Genomic DNA, 25,066 nt, shown 5'->3' on the forward strand with positions numbered 1-25,066 from the left:
GACGCGTCGCTCAGCTTCAGCATTTATTCACAAGCATTGAAGAGCACACAGCGTTGTGGGAAGTGTGCGTGAGTGCTTACGTGAACGGGACAAACCCAGAAAGCCAATGTGGGTTACAAAAACATCCATAAATGAAACACGGCATCCATCTGGAGGGGCGGGGGTTGGTTTGGTTTGGTTTCCGTCGTAAGTTGAGCGATGCTGGGACGCCGAAAGCGTTGGCACACGGCCGGCTCTGTGTTGGGCGCCGCTCATGACGAGGCGACGTGAACGTCGGGTGCGTGGGTCGCCGTCCCTCCTCTTAGCGCCAGCACGAGATGGAGCACCGAGCCGCCCTGGATCTTGTAGTCTGCTGCCGTCTTCTCATCATTCCTGACCAAGACACATGTGACATCACTCGGATGTTGCAGGAACAGGAAGAAGTACTGCACTTGGAGTCTACGCTTTTTAGGATTTTTCACAAAAGTACGGCATTTACGGGGGGTGGACGGATCCATTCAAAAATCAACAGCAGCGATACCAAGGGTCGTAGTCATTTTTTACAAATATCTGCAAGGTCTATAAAATTTGTGTCTTTTATATTTTAAAATTAAATAAAAGAATAAATTAAAGATATTTTTTCATGTATTTTTTCATCATTTATTTTCTCAGAAAAAAAGGATTAAAATAGTTATCCTGTTTAATTCGCACTATAATCATGATCAACAAATACGTCACAAAAGCATTCAACAATTCAAGTAACAAGTATTAATAGCAGTATCAGTAATACTGAGCCTGTATTTACTTGGTATCACATCGATACCAAAACTTTCAGTCCAGTGCACATTCGCAAGTCAGCATTCAGGGCACAATTTGCAGGTTTTATGGTTTGTTTTTTAAATAAAATGAATTTTTAATTATTTATTTATTTTTGTATTTTTGTCTCTCCATCAATAGATGAAAATATTATCCTGTGTTTTATTCCGACTATAATCACGACGAAAAAAATACGTCAAACTCACAAAATCATTCAACAATTTCCAAAAACGATATCAGTATCAGTAATACTGAGCCTGTATTAACTTGGTATCACATTGATACCAAAACTTTCAGTTCGCGATTCAGCATTCACGGCTCCTACAATTTGCAGCTTTTATATTTTTTAAAATAATTCATTAAAAATAAATCTTTTAAAATATATATTTTAGTTTATTTTTATTTTTTTTTCTAAGAAAATAGTTTTTCCCACCGAAAATAGCTTAAAAGTCAGCATACGTGTACCACTGTTTACATGTTTATGCTTCGCTGATCACGTTTTTCATCAAGCCCTGAGATTTCGCACTGTGGTCGGCGGTCCTTGAACGCACCATAAGCTGCTGTGAGACGCAAAAGTGGAACCTACGAACGGGACTAGAGCCGATCCCACCGATTCATGCATCGGAAAGGTCCGCTACCACCTGCGGGGACTTCCAATCCGCGAGCCACGCCTTGTGCTTCCGCGTTGTCAGCAAGCGTCGCCGTCTCCACACCTGCACTGCAGCTGTCCTCCTGACGCGTTCACGGCCACACAAAACAGTCGGACATCTGCACAACACCTCACTCCCGAGTCTTGTCCGACCGTCTGTGAACGTGTCGGGTTGAGCGTGTGCGTGTGCGTGTGCAGAAAGCTACATTTGCTGATATTCTTTTGGCGCGGTTGCAGCTGACAGTAAGTAACCTGTTTTGGATGGACTGCTGCTTTTGCCTTAAGCTTGAAGGTCATCTGCACTGTGTTTAGCACCGGTGCTACATTCATGTACTGGAAATGAGCTCACATCTGTTTTCCACTGTAGATGAGTCTTTGCTGCTGTGGGGGGATGCCTTCTTTTTCCTCCACCCTTTCTTTAATTCGCTCCACCTAGAAAGACAAGCGAGTCAAATGTATTACGCCGTGTTAGGGCAGGAGGTTGTTTTTCATGGCTTTACCTTGTCTGTGGGCTCAATGTCGATCTCGATTTCTTTTCCAGTCAGAGTCTGAAAGACAACAATTCGCTTCAGGTGTCTGGTTTGTTTCTAAATGTGTTGTCTTCTAACTTCTGCATCTTAATGTGGACGAGAAATGGTCTAATTTGTAACTACTGTAGCACAGACGAACACATTTGATGAGCTTTGGATGTCGCACACGTAGCTTGTTTACCTTACAACTAATAGCAACTATGCTAGGAGATGATGGTAGGAATGAATACTTACTTCATTCAATAACAAAGCCACACATCCGACGTATTAATATTATTGTTCTTTTTAAAATCACGCAATCGCCAAAGTGTCATCTTAAAATACTGCCAATAAATAAACACAAATAGAGCTAACACTCCCCAAAACAAGCGACCATCTTATTTTAACGGACACCCACAAAGAGCACAACCTCGTCGGCGCTGCTTTCGTATTTAGTCACAAATAATAAACGGCTTACCTTCACTTTAATCAGCATTTTCAACGATGAATATGATACAACTTTAAATTATATGACCATATACTACACAGCGCGCTAATAGTGTCAGTAGTTCTAAACTGGTCGCCGGGATGATTCAGGACTACTTCCGGTGTAACGCACTAAACCTTCCGTCCAACGTGTAGTAGTGCGTAATTTCCGCTTTGCCTTTTTTTTTGTATTTTACATTCTCTAACTTTAACGATTAAACCTCTGAGTCGACAGTGTGAAATTATACACGTTTTTCTACACTAATACGCGAAACAATTATTAAATTATTTTTATGAACGTCGGAAATATACAATAACGATGAAATGATATAACGAGAAAGTCTTACTCGTATACATACGTACAATGTTAACTTGCCAACTTTTTGGGATCATTACGGTTTTTTTAATTATACTTTGACGTTAAATGTAATACTACAGATGTAATGCGTATGTGCTGTAGTACAGTGAGTACAGTACACTGATCTGTACTAATAAGACTGGATAGCTCATACGTCGCACGCCGGAGTGCAAGCCACTGAAGCCAAAGAGACGCCAGCCATCTTACTACTCACATCTCGACTACATTGGCACAGCGTACATAGTGTACAAAGCAGATGAAGAGGCTGGCAGAACATGTATATTTTACATTAAAAAGCGGGGAGATTCTCCCATTCCTTCAAGTAACGCAACCTTCGTCCTTTAAAGAAATACATATATCATGATATAACAAAAAAAGTATGTAAATTTCCTCTTAGCTATTATAGAGCTATATAAACGTATCAATCCTGGACATACATTTAATCAGAGGAATTTTACACGATCGAAAATATCTGAGAGACCGACGGTGCAAAACCCTTAAATGACCAATCATAAATCTACATTTCAATCATATTTACACGTGAAATGTTCGTCCACAGCCTTTCAACTGGCGATTTGTGCAGTTAATAGCTGCACAAGCAGGCATCTTAAATCGAAATTTGTGTCCAATCCGAATTAATAAAAGAAGTTCACCACGAATGCAAAAGCTTGCCCGAGAAGTGTTTCTTGCGAGTAGCAATATGGCGGCCGTTTGCCTTCACAAGTCATCGCCAATGATCTATCCAGATATATACAGTAGCACCTCGCATAACATAAACCTCTTTTTACATAAATTCCACTGAACATAAAAAAATCTATGTAAAGTTTTTGCTTTGTATTACATAAGAAATTCCATATAACATAAAGCGTCATTAATGCCTCAAGTCGGTGCAAGTTCAGACTAACACTTGGTGACGCCTTCTGACGCATCACGCTCTCATTGGCTGATTTTCGGGGCACCGCCTCCGCTCTCATCTCATTGGCTGAGTTATACAGCGCATACGTGAGTTTGTGTGAGAGACAGGCTTGTCCCTTCAACCTCCTTCCTCTTCGTAGTCGCCCTGAAACTAACTTAAACAATTAAGTTAAGTTACAAATTAAAATTTTGCACACAGCATTATCGTGTAGTGCGTGTGCGTTGTCTGTGAGACCAGCTGACTCTTAGACTCTTTGAGTCGCGTTTCGACTCAGGCTAGTCCTCCTCCTCCTTCCTGCCTCCACTTGCGCTCCTGATCAAGACATCTGGTGAACGGTAGGATTGTTGTTGTTTTTCAGTTTGATTCATTTACAGTAATCTTATTTTATATTGGAATGTTACTCTACTATGTTTATGCTAAGGTTTTCTTATATTTTCCCACCATATTTGGTGGACTTTGAATATTTTGAAGGGCCAAAGGGGTGAGTTTGGGAAGATCTTGGAACGGATTAGGCTATTTACATGTATTTTACGCTTCGTACAACATAAAAACCCGATAACGTAAAGGTTCTCGGAACGGATTATTTACGTTGTAGGGGCGTCTACTGTAATACAGATCAGTGGTACAGTACTGTAGTGGCAGGCATTTCCGGGTGTTGCGTTTAAGTTCATTCAGGACATTTTCACATTCACTCGTTTTTACCCTTAAGAACACAACTTAAGAACACAACTTTTTTTTTATTACACAGTAGCACAGAATCAATTTAACGTAGTTAACGTCCTAAAATGTTCACAAGTACGTCGCTTTAGTAGACTTGATGGGTTCAGCTAAAAAACAGCCAGAATGCGAACTAACCTCTCCTCAGTAAAGAAAGGCTATTGGCTGTCCTAAAAGTCGCAAAATGACACAATCATATAATTTTCAGGTGGAAAGATCAGAATCTCCCTTACTTTCCCTTATTTCCTGGAAAATGTCCCTTATTTTTAAATGCAAATATTGACATGATCATATCGCTCACAAACTCAGATAATACGTTACGTACACGTTACGTTACTATTGTTCATTTGTTAAAAATTGTTTTATATGAATTCTAATCACGATGCACAAATTAAAGGCAAAATCATTCAAAAGTACAGAATCATCATCAGTATCGGCACTTGGTGGTTCGCCCTTTACTTGATATCGACCCGATACCAAAACGTGCTGTATCGCCGCCACCCTACTGAGCACATGCTTGCCGCGCTGCACAGATGTGAGTCATTGGTGTGATTAGGCAGGAAGTGTGTATATAGTTTGCCTTTCAAGGTGCGCTGCTTGAGTGAGTCACGATGATCCATCTCTGCATCGGCGTGATAATCTTGGCTGCGTTCGCAAAAGCTGCGGTGAACGATGCAGGTGTGGTGGACAAGCGATTTGTTGGCGTCATGCATAATAACGAGTACCAGTCCTTCTTTGCAGCCATCAACATCGTCTGCGGCACAGACGGCGTCAACGCCACGTGGAGGCTTAGTCGCCAGTTGGTGCCCTACGCGACTCGATTCTTCCTGGGGAACTGCATCCGCTCGAGCGCAACCAGGCTGACGGGCGGAGCGCTGCAGCTGAACTTCAACGCGGATTTCACTGAATGCAGATTTAAAAAACAGGTGACTACAAATGATGTGTTCTTCTCATGCTTTGCTTAACCGGTGTGTGTGTGTGTGTGTGTGTGTGTGTGTGTGTGTGTGTGTGTGTTCCGCAGATGAAAGGCAAACGTATCGTCTATCTAAATAAAATGACCTACAGGCCACAGAGCAAGTCCAAACCTCCAGCTTATACGTACCCCTTCCAATGCGTCTCTCAAAGGTGCAGTATCGTCTCATACTTCGTTTCCCTCTTATTTGCTGTATTTATTTCCCTTTTTTTTTTTTTTTTTTTTTTTTTTTTTTTTTTTTAAAGGCCACAGGAGTGGGTTCCACCCTTCCTGAACCCAGCATCCAGTCTTTGCTCAGGCCGAGGCGACCTCGTCTTCCACATGGCGCTCCTCAATGGTGACTCCTCACGCTGCCGTGCGGGGGTCATTTGACCAAATGAGGTACAGGTTATCATAAATGCCAACTTCCTTCCCCACACAGAACAGTTGTCGGGCATCGCACAGACAAACGTCATCCCCCTGGGCTCCTTCATGCCAATCTGGGCGGCCGTGGAGCAACAAGCCCATCAACCGTTGCGTCTGTTTATGGAGGAATGCGTTGCAGCCACCACCGCGGTGCTGCAGCCGCAGCAGCAGGTTTACCCCATCATTGGCAACAAAGGGTAACTTCTATTTTTATTTTTTAAATGCACTAACTCATCTTAAAAGTTGGATTTTTAACTTTCCGTAGGTGTCTTACGGACAGCGTACAAGGAAATTCAATATTCCTTCCTCGATACCACTCATCTGCTATCGTCCTCTACCTGCAGTCGTTCGTGTTCGGAGTTGGAGAGGTGAGAGGGTGAGGGTGCAGGGGCAACCATATTAGGTTCCCAGGAAAATGTTTCATGTTCAGTAAAATTCTCAATTTTTAGACCTTTTAATTACCGGAAAATGTTCCACAATTTCTCAATGTTCTGATTTTAATTTATATAGATATATAGAATATCAATTTCCAGAAATGTGTGGGGTTTTTTTGTTGTTTTTCCTGGAAAACTTCTGAATGTCCAGTAAATGTTAAATTTCCAGGAAACATCCCATAAAATTTCTAAATTTTCAGCTGCTTTTATTTATTTTTTAATTACGGAACACAAACATTTTCAAGAATTTCTCAATTCCTTTTTTTTTTTTTTTTTTTTTTTAAACATTTCCTGGAAGACTTCTAATGTCCAGAAAATGTTTTCAGATTTTCTTAATTTCCACATTTATCCAGAATTTTTTTATATCAAAATCTCAATTGTAATTTTTTTTATTTTAGATTTTAATTTCCAGAAATATCCCAAAAAATCAAATATTCAATTTCTTTTAATTACCCTGAAAATTTCTCAATTCCCAGAAATTTAATATCCAGAAATCTCAATTTTAATTTCCCAGAAAATATTACAGGAAATTTTCTGGGTTTTTTTGTTAAATTTCCAGAAGATTTTTGCTATTTAATTCCAGAAAATTTCTCCATTTTCAGGAGATAATAAAATGTTGGCCCGGTTTGTTTCGGGGGCAGCGTTTGGACGTTCCTGTTCCGTTCCCACTGCAGCAAAGACGCTCCTAATAAGTAATGTTTTAAACGTTTGGTTCTTCAGGTGTACCTGCACTGCAAGCTGGTCGCCTGGGACCCTCAAGTCCTCGATGAAGGCAAGAAGGCGTGTCAGTATTCCAAGCAGACGGGCAAGTAAGTGCTGCATGTTGCATCTTTTACTGCAGTCCTTCGCTTGTACATGAAATGTGTTTAAGGTGGGAGCTGCTAGATGATCCATCCCAGAATGAGCTGTGTAGCTGCTGCGATCACACCTGCAGGTCCTTGTCCAAAAGCAGAAGACACGCCGAACAGGGTATACTTGATGATCTATTTTCTCTCAATGACTCCATCGGACGTTCATGCCATTTCTCCCCCCCCACCTCCAGAACCCCAGGGGCTCAGCCAACGTTCGGTGTTGGGACCCTTTGTGATTGTGGATGCTTACTATGGAGAGAAGGCGGCTGCTGATGGATTTCTGTCCTAAGTGGAAACTTGTTGGCATTAAAAGTGATGCTTCCAGTAAATGTGATGTGCTGAGAAGCCTTTTTTAACATCAATAAATGGAACATGTGAATCCCACAGTCGTGGCTACGCTTGACTAATGCGGCAAAGCCAGGCTTGTTTGGCCAAACGCCTCTGATGTCACTGTTTCAATACCTCATTCAACTGCTTCGAAGGAAGTGACTCATGAATCGGTCAAACGCCAGTCTTTATCAAGCAACATGAGTCAGTGAAACTCCAGTCTTCTTCAACCCGTATGCCAGCACTCAAGTCTTTATCCAGCACGAGTCAAACTCGAGTCTTTACCAACCCATGAGTCAGTGGAATTTGAGTCTTTGTTGTGTACCATGAGTCAGTGAATCTTGAGTCTTTTAGAGCACCTTGAGTCGGTGCAACTCGAGTCTTTTTCGAACACCAGTGAATCAGTGAAACTCGAGCCTTTGTCACACACCCGTGAGTCAGTGAAACTTGAGTCTTTATCGAGCACAAGTCAGCGAAACCCTAGTCTTCGTCAACCTGTGAATCAGTGAAACTCGAGTCTTTGTCGAGCACTGAGTTAGTGAAGCCTGAGTTTTTGTCAACCTGTGAGTCAGTGAAACTCAAGCCTCTCTCGAGCACCTGTGAGTCAGTGAAACTTGAGTCATTGTCAAGCACCATGAGTCGGTCAAACACCAGTCTTCGTCCGCCCATGAGTCCGTGCAACTCAAGTCTTTTTAACACCCGTGAATCAGCGACACCCTAGTCTTCGTCGACCCGTGAGTCAGTGAAACTCAAGCCTCTGTCGAGCACCCGTGAGTCAGTTAAACTTGAGTCTTTGTCGAGCACCCATGAGTCAGTGAAACTGCCAGTCTGAGCAACAGAATTGTTCATTTTGTCGCACCTTTTTCCACGGTGCGAATACGTTTATACAACTGCAGTTAGAGTCAAAAGCACACAATTAGTGACACGTTAGCGTGCTTCCTTCATCTCAGCCGGCCGGAGCAGGCGTGACTAAGTGGACGAGGTAACGGAGACGAGCACCCGTGAGTCCCAATTCGGTAAAAAACATTGTGAATGAGTCGTACATCTGTAATTCGTCAGTATAAACATCAATATATTATGCAATTATGCATAGGGCCGCACGGTGGCGCTATACGAATCCGGAAGACCGGGATCTCCGCTTGGAGCTGCTTTGTGTGGAGTTTGCATATTCTCCCCGTGCAGGCGTGGGTTCCTCTCACGTTCCAAAAACACGTTAGGTTCATTGGTGACTCGAAATATTCCACAGGTATGAATGGCTGTCTATACGTGGCCTCCCATTGGCTGGTCGTCCAGGGTGCACCCCGCCCACCGCCCTCCTTATGGACAATAAACCCTCATTGACAAGAAAACACTCTGCTATGAAGCCTTTGTCACTCAAAAGCTTCCACTTGACTTGTTTTTGTAGTTTTTCTACCATTTATGAATCTCCAACACAATAAATCCAACTTTGGCACCGTTTAGACGTAAATGTAACAAAAGGTTCTTCATGAAAATAAATAATGTGAGCGTTTGCACGTACGTATGAGCCTGACAAATACGGCAGCAGGAGGAACGTGAGGGACTTTGTGGGCTGCAATCAGGTGCAGCTGAGCATGCTGGCACGCACCAGGTGAAAGCAATGACCTCGATGGTGACCTGTGCGGGAATAAAAGCATCATCAGCGCAGCGTGCACACGTTGAGTCACGATGGCTCTCTTTTGGCAAAGTGCTTTCCTCCTCAGCCTCGCTGTCGCCGCTTCAGTGCATGCAGGTAACGTTATTTGAACTGCTCGTGTGATTTTGCTTTTTTTTAACCTGAGCGCTCATGTTGCATTTGTTCTTTTTCTTTTTTCCCCTTTTTTGACAAGAAATGAAGCTGGACTGCAGGCCAGGTTTTGTGTCGCTGGTGTGGACCGAAAGCAGATCCCGCGCTGACCCCTCGCTTTTCCGTTTGGGGGGCTGCGCTCCTACCAGCACGACGGCCCGCTCGGCGACTTTCAATGTGGAGTTCACCGACTGCAACTTCAGGTCGATGGTGAGTGGGGGTGGGGGGGGACGTCACCAAATTTTGAGATATGGCCAAAAGCTAATCCGAAAGCATTAAATGCCCTTTAATTTGATTGCAAACTTAAGTATTAAAGATGTTATGATGCAACAAAGTAAAAATCTGGCACCCCAGGTGTCATTTTTATTGACCACCAGCTGGGGGACAATTTTGAGTGACCCTGGCCACCCTGTAGCTCCTCACTACCAAAAACTGTAAGTTGCACATAATCGGTGTCTGATGTACAAAAATGTACGGCTGTCAAATAATGCATGAACTAATTTCATTAAATGTTTGTACATGTTAGGCATGTGTAGTCTACGTCATCTGTCAATCTATTTTACACCAGCAGTAAGTCTCCGTGTGGTTTTCCTATTCTCATAAATTCATCACTGAAAGTACACAAGCATTTGCTAGGAAAATGTTTGGATTGATGGCATTTGTCAATTTAGGAAAAAGTCAAGCTGAATCCTCAATCATTGCACTCGTCTTATGGCTTACATTGAAAAATCGCTGCATTTTGTGTTCAATTTTAGGTAACCAGATATGACGTCTGCACCATGTGCCTTACGTAAGTTTGGCCGATGTCATAAGACAACAGAAACGTCCGCATGATGGCAAATTATTTTAACAAGTCACTCATAAAATAACCTCCCAATGTGTTACATACTGTGGTTATTGACGTTTGTTCATATAATAAAACTACCACAGCACGTGAAGTTGCAGGATACTTGTCAATTTGCTAGCGGAAGCGATGTAGTCCTCACGCATGCGCGACACGACTTCTATAGTCCGCCTCGGAACGACACTTCCTCATTGTCACCAGACGGCCGCGAGATGCGTTCGGGGCCACTCCGAAAATCACAACTTCTAATGCGCGTATGTGTAGCCTAAACTAAGACTAAGGGGGAAAAACTAGGTGGATGTTATCACTCACCGGAAGTACAATTTGATGCGTTTAAGTGTGCTTGGAAATCCCAGAAAATGCACACTCAAACTGAATTCGACTTAAATGACTGTCTCTGAAGGCAACTCGTCATGGCTCATAATAGTGGCTGTGCTACTATTAGACTAGTGTTGGACAAATGGGTTTCTTTTAGCTTGAGTTAATTTGAAGCCGTTAATACAACTATGCAATTGTGTCCTGTCATCTTGAGTGCTTCTGTTTACTAAATCTAGTTAAAAATGGGCAAAGTGAAACTCATTAAAGTGTAATTGTTAATCATTTGACAGCCTTGGTAAAAATGCATGCAAACAGTGGACTCCCAGTGCGCTCATTAAAGATACTCAGTGACTGGATTGTAAACCTTTCCTCTCAGGTGACTGGGAGCCAGCTGCTGTACACCAGTGAGTTGACCTATTCTTCTGATTCCAAAGGACAAACCCTTATCCAGCCGGTGGTTTGCATCTTCAACAGGTTGGTATTAACTTGGCAGCGTGAGCGCTGGCATGATCTGATCTTTGTGCTTATTCAGGCCGAAGGACTATTTCCCGATCACTTATGACCCCGTGTTTGAAACCTCTGGCCAGTCGGATCTCATCTTCCATATGGCGCTTATGAATGGTGGGTTTGTTTTATTTAAAATTTTGTTTTGTGTGTAACCTTGTTATCTTTTTAAGATGACTTCTCAGGCCCAGCAGAATCCACTCATTTCGCTCTTGGGTCCTTCATCCCGATCATGGCTCGTGTCGAGCAAAACAGCCACCAGCCGTTGCTGCTGCTGATGGAGGAATGTGTCGCTGCGACGACTCCTCAGCTGCACCCTGACAGCAATTTATACAACATTATCACCAATAAGGGGTACGGGCTTGAACGATGGGCACAATATTGCTACATTTGTGTCTGAAATGTTCTTTCTCCGCTGAAAAAGATGCCTCACGGACAGCAAGAGATCTCGCTCCAGGTTTGAACCGAGGGAAATGTCTTCCGAAATCCACCTGTCCCTGCAAGCGTTTAGGTTTGCGCTTGGAGAAGAGGTAACGTGATGTCATGGTGCAAGGGTGTAGACGCCAACACTAATGTTGACTGGTCCAACAGGTGTTCATCCACTGCAAACTGGTGGCTTGGGATCCTGAAGGCCTTGATGCCACAAAGAAGGCGTGCCGCTTTGTCAAAGGACATGGGTAAACTACTATTTAGGACTCAACACTTGGTTAAAGCACAGCAGCAAGCACACTTCAATACACTTTACTGTCAGTTGGGGCTAGTCCATGTTTACACCTGGAACTTTGATTGCAGAAGCGCATTCACCAGGGTTGTGCAAATGACCTTTTATTTTAAAGCTGGTTGCCAGTAAGTGAATTTAACTGAATTAGTCCATAAATGTCTCAAATGTTTTTGTGGGGGATGAAAAGCTCCAGTAAAATGTACAGCAGCTTTATGATAGGTGGCAGAGTTCTGCTCCACCAGAACGTTTTCCTCGTTGACTAGCTAAGTGCGATTTTGCATGTTAACTGCGTATGAATGCACATTGTGTTCTCCTGACTGGCTGTGGATCTCCACGCTGTTTCCTGTTAATGGTCGCTAGCTAACTGTGCGAGCTGCTTGCTAACCGGCTGTAAGGAACCTTTAACCCTTTTAACAAGGATACAAACAGCGACAGTCGGCGTGAAATGCACGTGAGTCACTTTCTAGTCCAACCTAGCAGGTTGACATTAAAATTCAGAGTGAATTTCATTTAAACAGAATTTTGCAGGGTTTTACTACAAACGTGTATATAATTTGTAAAAATAATGTTGGCTAATTGGTGCAGTTTATTGCAAGCTATTTATTTCAAGGGTTGTCATATGCCCGTTTCCTGCCGCCTTCTCCGCTCCACTTGGGTAACGCCGCTTCATTTTCCTCCAAACCGTGCCAAGTCTTTTCTGTAATCTGCACATGCGCAGCAACATGGAACATCCACTGCATGAGAAGGGAGCAGTCCAATCAACGTAGTTTTAAGCATGTGAAAGGAGACTGAAGTGGTGGGGTTTGTAATTAAAATTACATTTTGGGAGGGCGGGTCCCTAGGCCTGTTTGCCTAATGGTAAGTCTGCCCCCGACTAAGTATGGAAGTGTGCTAATTGAGTGCCGCTGTTGCAACATTAAGCTTCGAACTGAGCTGTTATGCTTCTATTTACAGTTGTTGCCAGATGTATCAGGGTCATTAAAGCCAGTAGATGGTCAGACCTTGGCAACGTTGGGTGGAATTGGGCTAAAATGGGTCATTTATCTTTGTTTGCCACTTAAATGCTCTACCTTTTTGCAACAAATTATGATTTGAGTAACTGTCCCGTGTTCAGTTGGAAGCTGCTAGACAACCCAGCCTTCAGCAACCTGTGTGACTGCTGTGATTCCAGTTGCAAGTCCAGGTGGACTAGGAGTACACACTCAGGTACCGACAAGGTTTTTTTTTTTCTGGCATTCGTCGTACTGATCCAAGTACTTCTGCTTTCAGGACATCATGGAATGGCCCAAAATGTAGTCCTTGGTCCCTTGACGATCACTGAAGTAAGCATCAACTTAACAGATTGATGTGTAGGTCTGCCATAACTTTTTTTTTTTACAACAGGAGTAGATGGTATGGACTGGATACGCCCAAAATGTTTTGGTTTCACAAGTTGTCTACAGCTTTGAATTGTATCATTAAACATCTGGAACTACCCACTTGGAGTAAATGTGTTGGTTTGTTCACTGAAACGTATACGATATGCATTCTGACTTCTGGAGTCCCGTAGAGCAGCTACATGTCCCGTGTGAAGCGCCGTTGACAGATGAGCGTATTTCTCATGCTGACCGGGACTCGGCTACTCGAAACGGAGCGGTGGGGAGGGCAGGCCTACATAAGGAAGTCCGGGTTGCCTTGACGTCAACGGAACCCTGTTTAAAAACCCTTTTGAAACGATCCGTTCAAAACTGCTTTTAGGTCTCACTTCCAAACGCGCAAGCAAGCCAACGCATCACAAATTAACATCAACTTAAAATGTATTTCCAAAGGCCCGCAAGGCATGCTGGGTAGTGCGGCTGCAACAATATGAACTATGAATATGGCGTTGGATGTCCAGAGTATGTTGCAATTTGTAAGCTGTTTTATTTCTAAGCAGGCGCGTTTCTTAGGCAATGCCTTTTTTCTATTTGTCCTTTTAAACATTTGGTATAGCAGTCTTGCTAACCACTAGCTGGTAGTGATGGAAATTTCGGCACTGTTGAGAGAGCCGCTTCTTTTGGCTCAGCCAAATTATGTGTATTGTGTAAAATGAATTGTTAAAAATACATTATATCATTATTTACATTGATTAATTTAAACCTCAATCAACAGCTACAGAAATGTTATATTATAAAATACAAAAAGACCCATCTCAATAGACAAATGAGGTCAAAATAAGTCAAATCTCTTCAAGCTAACTTCTCACAAATGAATCGGCTCCAGAAGCACCACAGCTGTTTAACCCCCCCGCCCCGCCCATTGTGGACACAGAGACTCCGCCACACATCTTGACCAATGACATTTGCCTTTAACAGAAAAAAAGACGAGGAAAAAAACTAATCGCCTTCCAATTGGCTCCCAACGACGCCAACCGGCTCCTGTCGTTCATTTCAAGGAGCCGGCTCTTCGCCGATTCGTTCGCGACCGACACATTGCTACGAGCTGGTGCGAATAAGCTAGCAGCGGCTAACTGTCCACTTCTCCTGAGCTTTGTGGCAGGTAATACGACAAAATTTGCATAAAGGAGTGTGTTTTCTCTTTAACAACATTTTATAGCAGTAGGAACCCATAAAATACGTTTTTGGGGGGTACCACCCACTCTTTTGGTTAACACCTGTATGCAATTAGTAGCATGCTATTTATTGTTTTAATACTTTTAGCCACATGCTAATTGTGTGTCACTAGGTTCAGTTAATGTTTGAATAAAATAAGATACACTTAACTCTAGTTACGAGGAGTTTAGAACGCCAAAAAGTAATGCTGAGCGGTTTTTGTTAGTTATTAAAGATCCAGCTGTATGTTCCCCATAGACCAGGGGTGCCCAAAGTGTGGCCCTGGGCCATTTGTGGGCCACAGGTCTTATGTTAGCCCACGGCACATTGTAAAAATACAATTCAGTGCTTCCCTGTCTGTGCTGCAGACAAAAGTTGAAATATTAAAGAAAAAAGAAAAGTCATAATATGAGAAACAAAACAACTCATAAAATCGTAATTTTTGGAAAATTAGGTTGCGGAAAAACTTAATGTTATGAGATAAAGTCAAAATTACGAGAAGAAAATGTTAAAATAAGTTAAAATAGTTGGAATGTTTAACAAAAGTGTATTCAGAGAAAAAAGTCGTAATATTATGAGGAAAATAAGTTTAGTCTCATAAAGTTGGAATATTAAAGAAAAAAGACAGTTTTTTAAAAGTCATAATAAGAGAAACAAACAAAACAACAAGTAAAGTTGTATTTTTTGGAAAATTAGGTTGCAGGAAAAAGTTATAATGCTATGAGAATAAAGTCAAAATGCTATGAGAATTAAGTCATAATTACAATAAGAAAATACCAAAAAAAGGATCAATTTTATGGGAATAAACAGGTAATATTATGTGGAAAAATAATGTAATTTTACTTGCATAGAGTTAGATTATTAAAGAAAAAAGTCATAATATGAAAAAGAAAACAACTAATAAAACCGTCATTTTTGGAAAATGTTTTGGAAAAAGTTAATGTTATGAGAATAAAGTCAACATATTAAAAAAAAATCATAATTACAAGAAGAAAATGTACAAGTTGAAATAGTTGGAAAATTAAAAACAAAACAACACCAGAAACCGAAAAAAACAGCTGCAGTTTTACGAGAATGACGTCAGAGTATGATCGAAAAAAGTTGTATTCTAACAAATAAGCAGGTCATATGAGGAAAAATAATGTCATTTTAGTCGCATAGAGTTGAAATATTAAAGAAAATTCCTTACTGCTTACATTTTAAATGTTGGATTACGAAGAGACGCAAACCAAACAAAATAAGAATGTAATAAACACTGTAGTCCTAAAGTTAGTGTTGTGTAGACGTAAACGTGTTACAATGTCTTGCATGAAGCTGTCTGGTTGCAGTGAAGCGCATGCACAGGAGCGCCAATGGAGTGGTTCCACTGTAACAAGTGCTTCACAAAGACAGGATCAAAGTTTGCAGTGGCCAGCTGTGGTCACATCTGCTGTGCGGCATGCATTGAATCTCGTAAGGCTCTCCTGCTCTGGTAATATTCGGCGGCCCCGCAACAACAGTTTGATCCCTGGTTTCTCTGCTTTTCCCCTCCAGAGCAGTGTATGGTATGTGGAGCCAGCTGCAGCTACCTGCCCATCACAGACCAGGTTTGGCTCCTGTGTTGTGTGTAGTGACCAGAATGTATGTGCACATGTGGGATTTTAAGAGCTTGTCTTTCCAGTTGACCTGACTTGAGAGGCAAATGTGTGTTTGTGAAGACAAAGAAGGTTAAGTGGATGGTCCTGTTCTTATTGGGGGAAGACACTTTCTCTGCTCAAAGCATTTGCAAGGGGTGGGCTATACTGCACATTAGGGTTGAGCGATATGGACCTTAGCATGTATCACGAAATGACAATATCATTCAATTCAGCAGAGTCTTGTATAAAAAGCTACAAACCTTAAACCATTTAATGAAACTGGAAGTACGCTTACCTTTGGCTCTGCCTAGAGTGTCCAAAGCAAGCCAATCCGTTCCAGTTGTCCAGGGTAGCTGCCTTGCACAACATTAGAGCCACTGTCACTGTAAATATTAGTCAATGACAACACAACTGAGCACAAAGTGCAGTTTTTAAATGAAACTTTTTATTATCAAGGGAGAAAAAAAAAATCCAAACCTACATGGCCCTGTGTGGAAAAGTGATGGCCCCAAAACCTAATAACTGGTTGGGCCACCCTTTGCAGCAACAACTGCAATCAACTTGCAGTGAGTCTCTTACAGCGCTGGGGAGGAATTTTGGCTCGCTCATCTTTGCAGAATTGTTGTCATTCAGCCACATTGGAGGGTTTTCCAGCATGAAGCACCTTTTTAAGGTCATGCCACAGCATCTCAATAGGATTCAGGTCAGGACTTGGACTAGGCCACTCCAAAGTCTTCAGCCATTCAGAGGTGGACTTGCTGGTGTGTTTTGGATCATTGTCCTGCTGCAGAACCCAAGTTGGTTTCAGCTTGAGGTCACCAACAGATGGCCGATCATTCTCCTTCAGGATTTTTTGGTAGACAGCAGAATTCATGGTTCCATTTATCACAGCAAGTCTTCCAGGTCCTGAAGTATCAAAACAGCCCCAGACCATCACACTACCACCACCATATTTTACTGTTGCTATGATGAAATGCAGCGTTACTTTTACGCCAGATGTAATGGGACACACACCTTACAAAAAGTTCAACTTTTGTCTCGTCAGACCACAGAGTATCTTCCCAAAGGTCTTGGGGATCATCAAGATGTTTTCTGGCAAAATTAGGACGAGCCTTAATGTTCTTTTTGTTCAGCAGTGGTTTTGGTCTTGGACTTTATTCCCATAATATATCTTTTCATTTCATCCTTTTTTCAACATGTAATTTCATTTCATCATTTTTCCTCATAATATGACAAGTTTATTCTCAGAAAATTGCAACTTTTTTTTGTTAGAGTATGACTTCGGCCTTTGCTTTTTTTTTCCTATTGTTGTTGTTTTGTTTTTTCCTCCAAATATTTAAACTTTTTTTCTTGAATAACCTTTGTAAACGTTCTTTTTCTTGTAATGTTATGACGTTATTCCCTACCTCATTTTCTGATAATTAGGACTTTATTTTGTTTTGTTTGCTTCTCATAATATTACGACTTAAAAAATATAATGTATTGTTATTTTAATATTTCAAATCTATGCTACTAAAATGACATTTTTTCATCATATTATGAGTTATATTACGATTATTGTAAAACTGCGACTTTTTCTGTTAATATGGTGAGTTTATTCTTGTCAAATTACAATGTTTTTTCTATTTCTGCTCGGGTTTTTTAAATTTTGCAACTACTTCAACTTGAAATTTTGTTCTCGTAATTATGACTTTATTCCCATAATATTTTTACTTTATTGTCATAATATCATAACTTTTTCCGCTATCTAATTTTCCAAAAATGACAACTTTATTTGTTGTTTTGTTTCTTTCTCATAATATTACGACTTAAAAAAAAGTATTGTTCCTTTAATATTTCAACGGTATGCTCCTAAAATGACATTAGTTTTCGTCATAATATTACGAGTTTATTCCTTCAAAACTGAGCCTTTTTCACCTCCTAATATTTTGACTTTATTCTCGTAAAATGACAGCTATTTTTCCCATTTCTGCTGTTGTTTTTTTCTGTAATTTTCCAACTATTTCAACTTTCTTCTTGTAAATTTTCTTCTCATAATTATGACTTTATTCCCATAATATTTTGACTTCATTCTCATAAAGTAACTAGTTTTCCAAAAATGACCACTTTACTTGTTTTGTTTATTTCTCATGTTAGGACTTAAAATATTTTTTAATATCTCAACGTTATGCTACTACAATGTCATTATTTTTCCTCATAATATTCCGACTTTATTCTGGTAAAATGCAAACTTTTTCTCTTTATTTTGACTTTATTCTTGTAAAATTACTGCTTATGTTTCCATTTTTGCTTTTCTTTTTGTAAACTTGTTAGATTACATTTTTAGAATGTGCCGCGGGCCTATAAAAAAACAGCTGCGGGCCACAAATGGCGCCTGGGCTGCACTTTGGACACCCCCGGGTTAGGCCATAGGTGAACCAAATCAATGTGAACAACTTATCACAAAAGAGGAAAAAATGTTGATAGCCGTTTTCCAAAGTCAAAGCTGGTGTGTGTCAATATCTTGTTTTGCCTAAAACACAAAGCTAACAGGTCTGCTTTCTTGGATGACGAAGGAAATCCCAAAATATTCACCTGTGAGAAGCTTAAATCAGAGAATTTTTACATTTTTAAATAAAAAAAAACATGAATGGAATACTAACATAGGATGATCAGTTCATCGCAATGACATTATGGTTGATTTTGCACAATTTAGGCCTGTCACGATAATGGATTAATGGAACAATACAAAAAACAGATCGATAAATATGACGCCCTGGATAAACTGACGTGCGTGTATGCGAGTGTTTCACCTGCTCGTCTGTATGTGCCACACAGGCTGGATGACAAGACAGTTCACTCTGCATCTGTCTGTGGGGATTGGTTCTATAGTGGAGTGAACGGAGAGAGTCTGCACTCATCTCATTCAGCCTCTTTGTGGAGGCGGGGCTACCAGTGAGTTGATCCAGAGGGTTTAGCACAAAAGCGATATTTTGTAGGGCGAATGCTAGAGCTACAGTGTGGGAATATTTTGGTTTTAAACAGAATGAACACGGTGAGCGCGTGAACACCGACGAACAGAACAACTGGGAAAAAAAACTACCGACGGAGGTGCTCGGGCAGCGGAGACTTTGTCCCGACCGTCAGCGCTTACTGAGGCAAATGTAACAAAAACAGTGCAAAATAGTGTGTGCTCAAACACAGTTTCGCTGGCTACATTGCAAAAACATACAACTTCTGTGTCTCACACAGGTACACCGTATGCCATTCTTGAATACCATGTAGTGGTTCAAATGTGAATTACACCTCTCATGGCAATCATTTATGAAAAAAATGTCTGAAAAAATGTTGCCGATAAAACCAGGAGCACAATTATGGACCAGCAAAATGTGTTATTGTGACGGGCCTAGCATAATTGCCTAAACACTGATCCCTCCTGCAGCGTCTTCTTATTCTCTGGCAGACCAGGTGCGTATGAGGTGTGTTAAGAAGCTACTGTACGGAGTTGTAACGACACAGACCGTGCCATTATAATGTGTTTATGAGCGAGGGCCAGCAGGTCGCATCAAACTTAGCAAGCGAAAAGCCAAACACAACACTACAAACACTCCAGATGCTTTTGCTTGGATGTTTACTAGGGAAGAAAGCAACGCGTTCAATGAGTCAAGCGATGTGTATGTTTACAGTGACAGACAGTATCGTGATACTCTACGGCACAGGTGTCAAACTCAAGGCCCGGGGGCCGGATTGGGGCCCGCCATGTCATTTTATGTGGCCCGTGAAAGCCTGGAAATAATGCATGTCACTATTTTAATATTATTTTTAAAAAAATATTTGTCTATATATTGTAATTTGATTAATATAAAATTTTTCTTGACTTTTTAATTGTTTTACTTTTCTACTATTGTAAAATGATATATATATTATTGTATTTTGATATGTATGCTGTAATTAACATTTCAGATTTTGTGGAACATAACCCCCACAGAAAGCGGGGATCTCCTGTGACAGTCATACTTTTTTTTTTTTTTTTTTTTTTTAGATGAAGCCACAGGAAATGATGTTTTTCAAGGATCCCTTGAAGCTCATCCAATCGCGGCTGGACAACATGTCCATGGTTTGTTGACATCTTGCTGTCTTTGGTGAAATCAAGTCTGTCAAAACAGGTGTTTTTATTATGAAATCATTCAATCCCAGCCATTTTTCAAAAGACAACCCCCTCAGTAGTGGCCATTTTAGACGATTTTGACTGATCTTTGAAGGCACACAGAATATTGTGTTCTACAACATGGAACCTACCAAAACAAAGATTAGACCCCCTTCTTTCAGCAGAAAAAAAAGTTTGCGTCTATCTTTTTCCGTTCTTCAGTGATAAGCAGTAGAACATTGGGAAGTTTCAGGAAAATATCAGTTCCTGACTAGAAAACAGAGAAAATCAGCTTTTTGTGAAAAGATACTTTCACTTTGACACAAATATTTTTTGTGACAGCTCAAATATCTAAACAACTATACCAACATAAACACCACCAAAAAGTTTGTTTTTTTTAAACATAAAAAAAAATGTATTTATAAATACAACACTATGAACTATTTATAATTTTCACTACAGGTATGTGTGTGCACGTGCGTGCGTGTGCATGCGTTCAAATGCAATGTAACAGCTCCCTTATGCAAGGGCTTCCTCTTCCTGTTATGTGTGATTCTCCTTCCTCTCACGATGCACTTCTGCCACCTAGTGGCCGTTTTTATGGCATTAAAATTGCTCTCAAGCCTAATCCGTTGGTGAGGAGTTGCATCATCACCTACTTTAGCCTCTCGGCGGAAAAACACGTAAAAGACGTATAAATACATGTTGGTTTATAAAAACGTATAACTACGTCTTTGGTATTGAATGAGTTAATGACGCATTTCCTCAGATTGCAGATTTTCAGCAAACGCAAATGGCGAGAGTGACGGCGTACTATAAACACAAGTCAGCTGAACTGGAAAATCGCCTAAAGGAAGTCACCAAGCAGAGTTACAGGTGGTTTTTTTCATGTATTTAGTGATCCTCAAGAGAAGAACTTGCCTACGATTCTGACACGGTTCTTCCCAAAGGCAACTCGCTGAGATGAAAAGCGAGAACGCTGATTTAAAAAGGCAAAACATGGAGCTGAAAAGAGAGATGGAAGAGCTGAAGAAACCTCTTTCGCAGAGGAGGGTAAGTGCTCCAAGGCAAAAAAAAATACACATATGAAAAGTCTTCACACTGGCTGCTCTCCACAGGTTTCTCCGGGACAATTTCGAACAAACGGGTAAAAACAAATCCCCCATTACTTGTATTGAGGATGTGAGATGAAATGAAATGTCTCGTGTGCAGCGTTCAAAGGGTGTCTCTCCCTGTGGCTGTCACTTCTCCAGGTAATCCCACTCATTCAGGTAGCGCTCCATGTTTTTAGCCTTTTTTTGTAATTAGCCAGGAAATAGTGCAACCAATTTTATTTCAAGCTTTGTGGAAGAGGTGGGCCTAAGGAAGAACATCATAGATTTGGTGCCTCGATGAGTAAAGCTGTGAATTTTTCCTGCGTGTTTCAGTTCATTTGAGTGTCATTCTTTTTCAGATCTGTATATTGATCCGTTGAATTTTTGTTTTTTTCTCTCTCACCAGTAACCAGTCATTTAAGACCCAGGAGGTATGTTGAAGTAGGCTTCTTTTAGTGCTTTTTGCTATATAGACACAAAAGTACGACAGAATATTAGTGCCACACACATTTTGAGAATAAAGTTGTACATTTAAGAGAAAAAAAAGTCATAAATTTACTAGAAAAAGTTGGAAATCTACAAGAATAAAGTCATACACTTACAAGAAAAAAGATTGTAATACTACGGGCAAAAGGTTGTAAATTTACGTGAAAAAAAGTTGTACATTTACGACAATAAAGTCGTAAATTTCCGAAAAAAAAAATTGTAAATTTACGAGAAGCAAGTCGTACATTTATGAGAAAAAAGGTCGTAAATTTACAACTTTATTGTTGTAAATTTACCACTTTTCTCTCATGAAGTTACGAGAACAAAGTTGTACATTTTCGAGAAAAAAAGGTCCTAATAAACTATTACGAGAAAAAAAAGCCGTCAATTTACAACTTTATTCTCGTAAATTTATGAGAATAAAGTTTTAAATTTCCCACAATACAGTCGTAAATTTATGAGAAAAAAAGTGGTAATATTAGGAGAATAAAGTGGTACATTTAGAAGAATAAAGTGGTAATATTAGGAGAATAAAGTGGTAATATTAGGAGAATAAAGTGGTACATTTAGGAGAATAAAGTGGTAATATTAGGAGAATAAAGTGGTACATTTAGAAGAATAAAGTGGTAATATTAGGAGAATAAAGTGGTACATTTAGAAGAATAAAGTGGTAATATTAGGAGAATAAAGTGGTAATATTAGGAGAATAAAGTGGTACATTTAGAAGAATAAAGTGGTAATATTAGGAGAATAAAGTGGTAATATTAGGAGAATAAAGTGGTACATTTAGAAGAATAAAGTGGTAATATTAGGAGAATAAAGTGGTACATTTAGAAGAATAAAGTGGTAATATTAGGTGTCATGGTGTCAGACGTGTCAGAGGGAAAATAGAGCAAAGCTCTTCGGGAAGGAAGGAAGCTTTCCGCTTGCTTCAGGCAAGCTTTTATTTATAACGTGGCAGCAAAACACAGCATCCATCCATTTTCTTCCACCTATCTGGCTCCGGGTCGCGGGGGCAGTAGTCTCAGTAGGGAACTTCCCGGTCTCCAGCCACCTCTTGTAGTTCCACTGGGAGGATCCCAAGGCGTTCCCAGGCCAGCTGTGAGACATAATCTCTCCAGCGTGTGCTAGGTCTGCCCCGGGGCCTACGAAACACAGCAGTTGAGCACAAACAGATTAGCAAGTCTGGCCCTTCTCACTTCTGCCTTCCTTACCCAGCCCAATGCCAAAGGTCACATAAGACCCCCCTTTTCATAGCTGTGTCAGGCAATGCCTGTTACAACGAAGTATTAAAATCTGAGATTTCGTAAATTTACAAGAAAAAACGTATAATATGAGACTAAGTCGTAAAGTTACAAAAATAAAATCATAAATTTACAAGAAAAAACTTGTGTTTGTCGTAATATTACGACTTTATTCTCGTAATGTTACAACTTTTTTCTCAGAAATTTATGACTTTTTTTCTAGTAAATTTACAACTCTATTGTCCCCTACATTTCCGACTTCATTCTAGTTATGTTAAGGCTTTTTTCCTAGTAAATTTACGACTCTCTTGTCGTAAATTTACAACTTTACTTCTCCTACATTTACGACTTTATTCTCGTAATGTTACTGCTTTTTGCTCGTAAATTTACAATTTTGTTTGTAGTAAATTTATATGACTTTATTCTCGTAAAATTACAACATTTTTCTAGTAAATGTACAACTCTTTTGTCGTAAATTTACAACTTTATTTCTCCCAAATTTACGACTTTATTCTGCTAATATTACGACTTTTTTCCTAGTAAATTTATGACAGAGTCGTAAATTTTATTTCTCCTACAATTACGACTTTATTCCCGTAATGTTACTGCTTTTTGCTCGTAAATTTACAACTTTGTTTGTAGTAAATTTATCTGACTTTATTCTTGTAGAATTACAACTTTTTTCTAGTAAATGTACAACTCTATTGTCATAAATTTACAATTTTTTTTCTCCTAAATTTACAACTTTATTCTCGTAATGTTGCGGCTTTTTGCTCGTAAATTTACAACTTTATTCTCATACTCTACGTTTTTTTTGGGGGGGGGGGTTTCAATGTGGCCCTAATACTTCGTCGTACAAGAGAGAGGCTGTATACGTCAAACTCGTTTTCACTGTGGGCCACATCGCAGTTATGGTGACCCTCCGAAGGCCGCCTGGAACTGTGAAACCACACACTGTAAATAAATGTATCATCACCTCATGATATTATTTCACATTTTATTATTATGATTTTCTGTCAAAATTGACATAAAATATTGAAATAAGTGTCTTTTTGACATTATCTCCGGGCTTTCACCGGCCACATAAAACGATTACGGCTACCGGGCCTTGAGTTTCACACCTGTGCTGTATGACATGTAATTCATAAATGTACGTGGGTTTCAGTCACTTAGGTTCAGCAGAGCCCAGAGAGTGGATCGGAGAAAGAGGCGTCAGTCATTCCTCCCACAGAGTAAATATTTGCTTTATTGTGCCTTTTTTCATACGTTTACAATTGCAATTGCAAAATGTTTAAAAGTTTGAAGGAAACTATAACGCAATAATTGCTTTCCCTGGTAACTGATTCCAGTTGTGAATGAGTACTTCCATTACTAATTGAATGACTTTTTTCAAGGAATTTGCCCAACACTGATTGCACAGGTGTCTTAGGCTGGCCACAATAAAAGGCCACTTCTATTTTGCAGATAAACAGTTTACTATAGGGGTTGAATAATTATTAGGGGAACTGTAAATTAAATTGATATTCTGAAAGGAAGGGAAACCCCTTTGCTACATGCAAAGAGAAATTGCGTGACCCCTGAAAGGGTTGGGTAACAAATCTCGCTCTTCATTAAATCAACTATTTAAGAAAATAAACAGACATGGCCACATTATGGGAAAATGATTTCTTATGTATTCATGTTTTTCTCAGACTCCTGGATCAGCAACTTCTCTTTCTAGCCGCAGTTCTCTTCTTCAACACGGACACAGTAGGATTTGTCATCATTAAAATGGACACGCTCAAAATGCAATATTTTCATCCCATATACTCTTTTGTGTTTTTAAAGGGACACCAACTTCTGTTAGCCCGTCTACAAGGTGAGAAATGCAGTCCCAACACCAGTTTTGCAACATTTGTGCTGGCTTATCAGCACACTGAAACCGTCTCATGCAGTTCTGAAAACGGGCATCATTAAGCCAGAAACAGTGTTTTTTTGTTTTTAAACGGTAATTACCTTTTTACAATATTAAGTATTAGGGCCACACTGAAAAAAAATAATCTTGAAATTTCCAGAATGAAGTCGTAAATGTACGAGAATAAAGTTGAAAATTTACGACAAAACAAGTAAAAAATTTGAGAAAAAAAGTTGTAAATTCATGAGAACTTTTTTTAATATTACGAGTAAAGTAAGTAAAGTCGTAAATTTACCAGAACTAAGTTGTAAATGTACGAAAATAGTTACGACTCATACATTTACGAGAAAAAAAAGTCGTAAATTTACAAGAATAAAGTCTTGAATAAAGAAAGTTGGAACATTACATGTCATGTGTGGGAGGGA

At 40.0% G+C, this 25,066-nt stretch overlaps 4 protein-coding genes across 7 annotated transcripts; 3 read left to right on the plus strand and 1 right to left on the minus strand.

Moving 5' to 3' along the window:
• Positions 1-10: 10 nt before the first annotated feature.
• Positions 11-2,599, minus strand: nedd8l (NEDD8 ubiquitin like modifier, like). Its single transcript, XM_054767735.1, has 4 exons — positions 2,432-2,599; positions 1,945-1,992; positions 1,794-1,876; positions 11-372 (listed from the first exon to the last, which is right to left on the minus strand). Exons 1-4 carry the CDS (start codon positions 2,447-2,449, stop codon positions 252-254), a joined length of 270 nt encoding a protein of 89 aa, XP_054623710.1. The 5' UTR covers positions 2,450-2,599; the 3' UTR covers positions 11-251.
• A 2,177-nt stretch (positions 2,600-4,776) lies between these two features.
• zp3f.2 (zona pellucida glycoprotein 3f, tandem duplicate 2) lies at positions 4,777-7,411 on the plus strand. Of its 2 annotated transcripts, XM_054767734.1 has the most exons (9): positions 4,777-5,108; positions 5,172-5,356; positions 5,452-5,555; positions 5,649-5,740; positions 5,825-6,005; positions 6,074-6,176; positions 6,963-7,051; positions 7,114-7,211; positions 7,285-7,411. In XM_054767734.1, the coding sequence occupies exons 1-9, from the start codon at positions 5,042-5,044 to the stop codon at positions 7,380-7,382; spliced, it is 1,017 nt and encodes a 338-aa protein (XP_054623709.1). In that variant the 5' UTR covers positions 4,777-5,041; the 3' UTR covers positions 7,383-7,411. The 2 variants fall into 2 exon arrangements, with proteins under 2 accessions (XP_054623709.1, XP_054623707.1); XM_054767732.1 differs by having other exon boundaries at positions 4,777-5,356.
• Positions 7,412-9,022: 1,611 nt separating this feature from the next.
• Positions 9,023-13,087, plus strand: LOC129177134 (zona pellucida sperm-binding protein 3-like). 3 transcript variants are annotated; one of them, XM_054767929.1, is made up of 10 exons: positions 9,023-9,170; positions 9,268-9,434; positions 10,763-10,860; positions 10,919-11,007; positions 11,064-11,244; positions 11,315-11,420; positions 11,482-11,567; positions 12,726-12,817; positions 12,881-12,933; positions 12,995-13,087. In XM_054767929.1, exons 1-10 carry the CDS (start codon positions 9,107-9,109, stop codon positions 12,998-13,000), a joined length of 942 nt encoding a protein of 313 aa, XP_054623904.1. In that variant the 5' UTR covers positions 9,023-9,106; the 3' UTR covers positions 13,001-13,087. The 3 variants fall into 3 exon arrangements, with proteins under 3 accessions (XP_054623904.1, XP_054623903.1, XP_054623905.1); XM_054767928.1 differs by having other exon boundaries at positions 12,881-13,061; XM_054767930.1 differs by lacking the exons at positions 9,023-9,170; positions 9,268-9,434 and adding an exon at positions 10,205-10,322 and having other exon boundaries at positions 12,881-13,061.
• A 959-nt stretch (positions 13,088-14,046) lies between these two features.
• On the plus strand, positions 14,047-24,703 carry LOC129177191 (RING finger protein 212B-like). Its single transcript, XM_054768036.1, has 13 exons — positions 14,047-14,128; positions 15,496-15,633; positions 15,715-15,767; positions 19,819-19,893; positions 20,693-20,799; positions 20,874-20,976; positions 21,042-21,070; positions 21,136-21,176; positions 21,424-21,448; positions 23,913-23,979; positions 24,439-24,496; positions 24,575-24,605; positions 24,682-24,703. Exons 2-13 carry the CDS (start codon positions 15,534-15,536, stop codon positions 24,701-24,703), a joined length of 711 nt encoding a protein of 236 aa, XP_054624011.1. The 5' UTR covers positions 14,047-14,128; positions 15,496-15,533.
• Positions 24,704-25,066: the final 363 nt, after the last annotated feature.

This window comes from Dunckerocampus dactyliophorus, chromosome 2, assembly GCF_027744805.1.
Source record: "Dunckerocampus dactyliophorus isolate RoL2022-P2 chromosome 2, RoL_Ddac_1.1, whole genome shotgun sequence".
NCBI lineage: Eukaryota > Metazoa > Chordata > Actinopteri > Syngnathiformes > Syngnathidae > Dunckerocampus > Dunckerocampus dactyliophorus.

Bases quoted from the DNA above. Each gene is read 5' to 3' on its own strand.
- nedd8l (XM_054767735.1), bottom strand. The intron at 1,877-1,944 runs GTAAAGCCATGA...TTGTCTTTCTAG, and splicing joins ACATTGAGCCCACAGACAAG to GTGGAGCGAATTAAAGAAAG. The intron at 373-1,793 runs GTGAGCTCATTT...TGTCTTGGTCAG, and splicing joins ATCTACAGTGGAAAACAGAT to GAATGATGAGAAGACGGCAG.
- LOC129177191 (XM_054768036.1), top strand. From the start codon at position 15,534: ATGGAGTGGTTCCACTGTAACAAGTGCTTCACAAAGACAGGATCAAAG. The intron at 21,071-21,135 runs GTAAAAACAAAT...TCTCGTGTGCAG, and splicing joins GGACAATTTCGAACAAACGG to CGTTCAAAGGGTGTCTCTCC. The intron at 23,980-24,438 runs GTAAATATTTGC...TGTTTTTCTCAG, and splicing joins TCAGTCATTCCTCCCACAGA to ACTCCTGGATCAGCAACTTC.
- zp3f.2 (XM_054767732.1), top strand. From the start codon at position 5,042: ATGATCCATCTCTGCATCGGCGTGATAATCTTGGCTGCGTTCGCAAAA. The intron at 5,556-5,648 runs GTGCAGTATCGT...TTTTTTTTAAAG, and splicing joins TTCCAATGCGTCTCTCAAAG to GCCACAGGAGTGGGTTCCAC. The intron at 7,212-7,284 runs GTATACTTGATG...CCCCACCTCCAG, and splicing joins CAGAAGACACGCCGAACAGG to AACCCCAGGGGCTCAGCCAA.
- LOC129177134 (XM_054767928.1), top strand. From the start codon at position 9,107: ATGGCTCTCTTTTGGCAAAGTGCTTTCCTCCTCAGCCTCGCTGTCGCC. The intron at 9,435-10,762 runs GTGAGTGGGGGT...CTTTCCTCTCAG, and splicing joins ACTGCAACTTCAGGTCGATG to GTGACTGGGAGCCAGCTGCT. The intron at 10,861-10,918 runs GTTGGTATTAAC...GTGCTTATTCAG, and splicing joins GTGGTTTGCATCTTCAACAG to GCCGAAGGACTATTTCCCGA.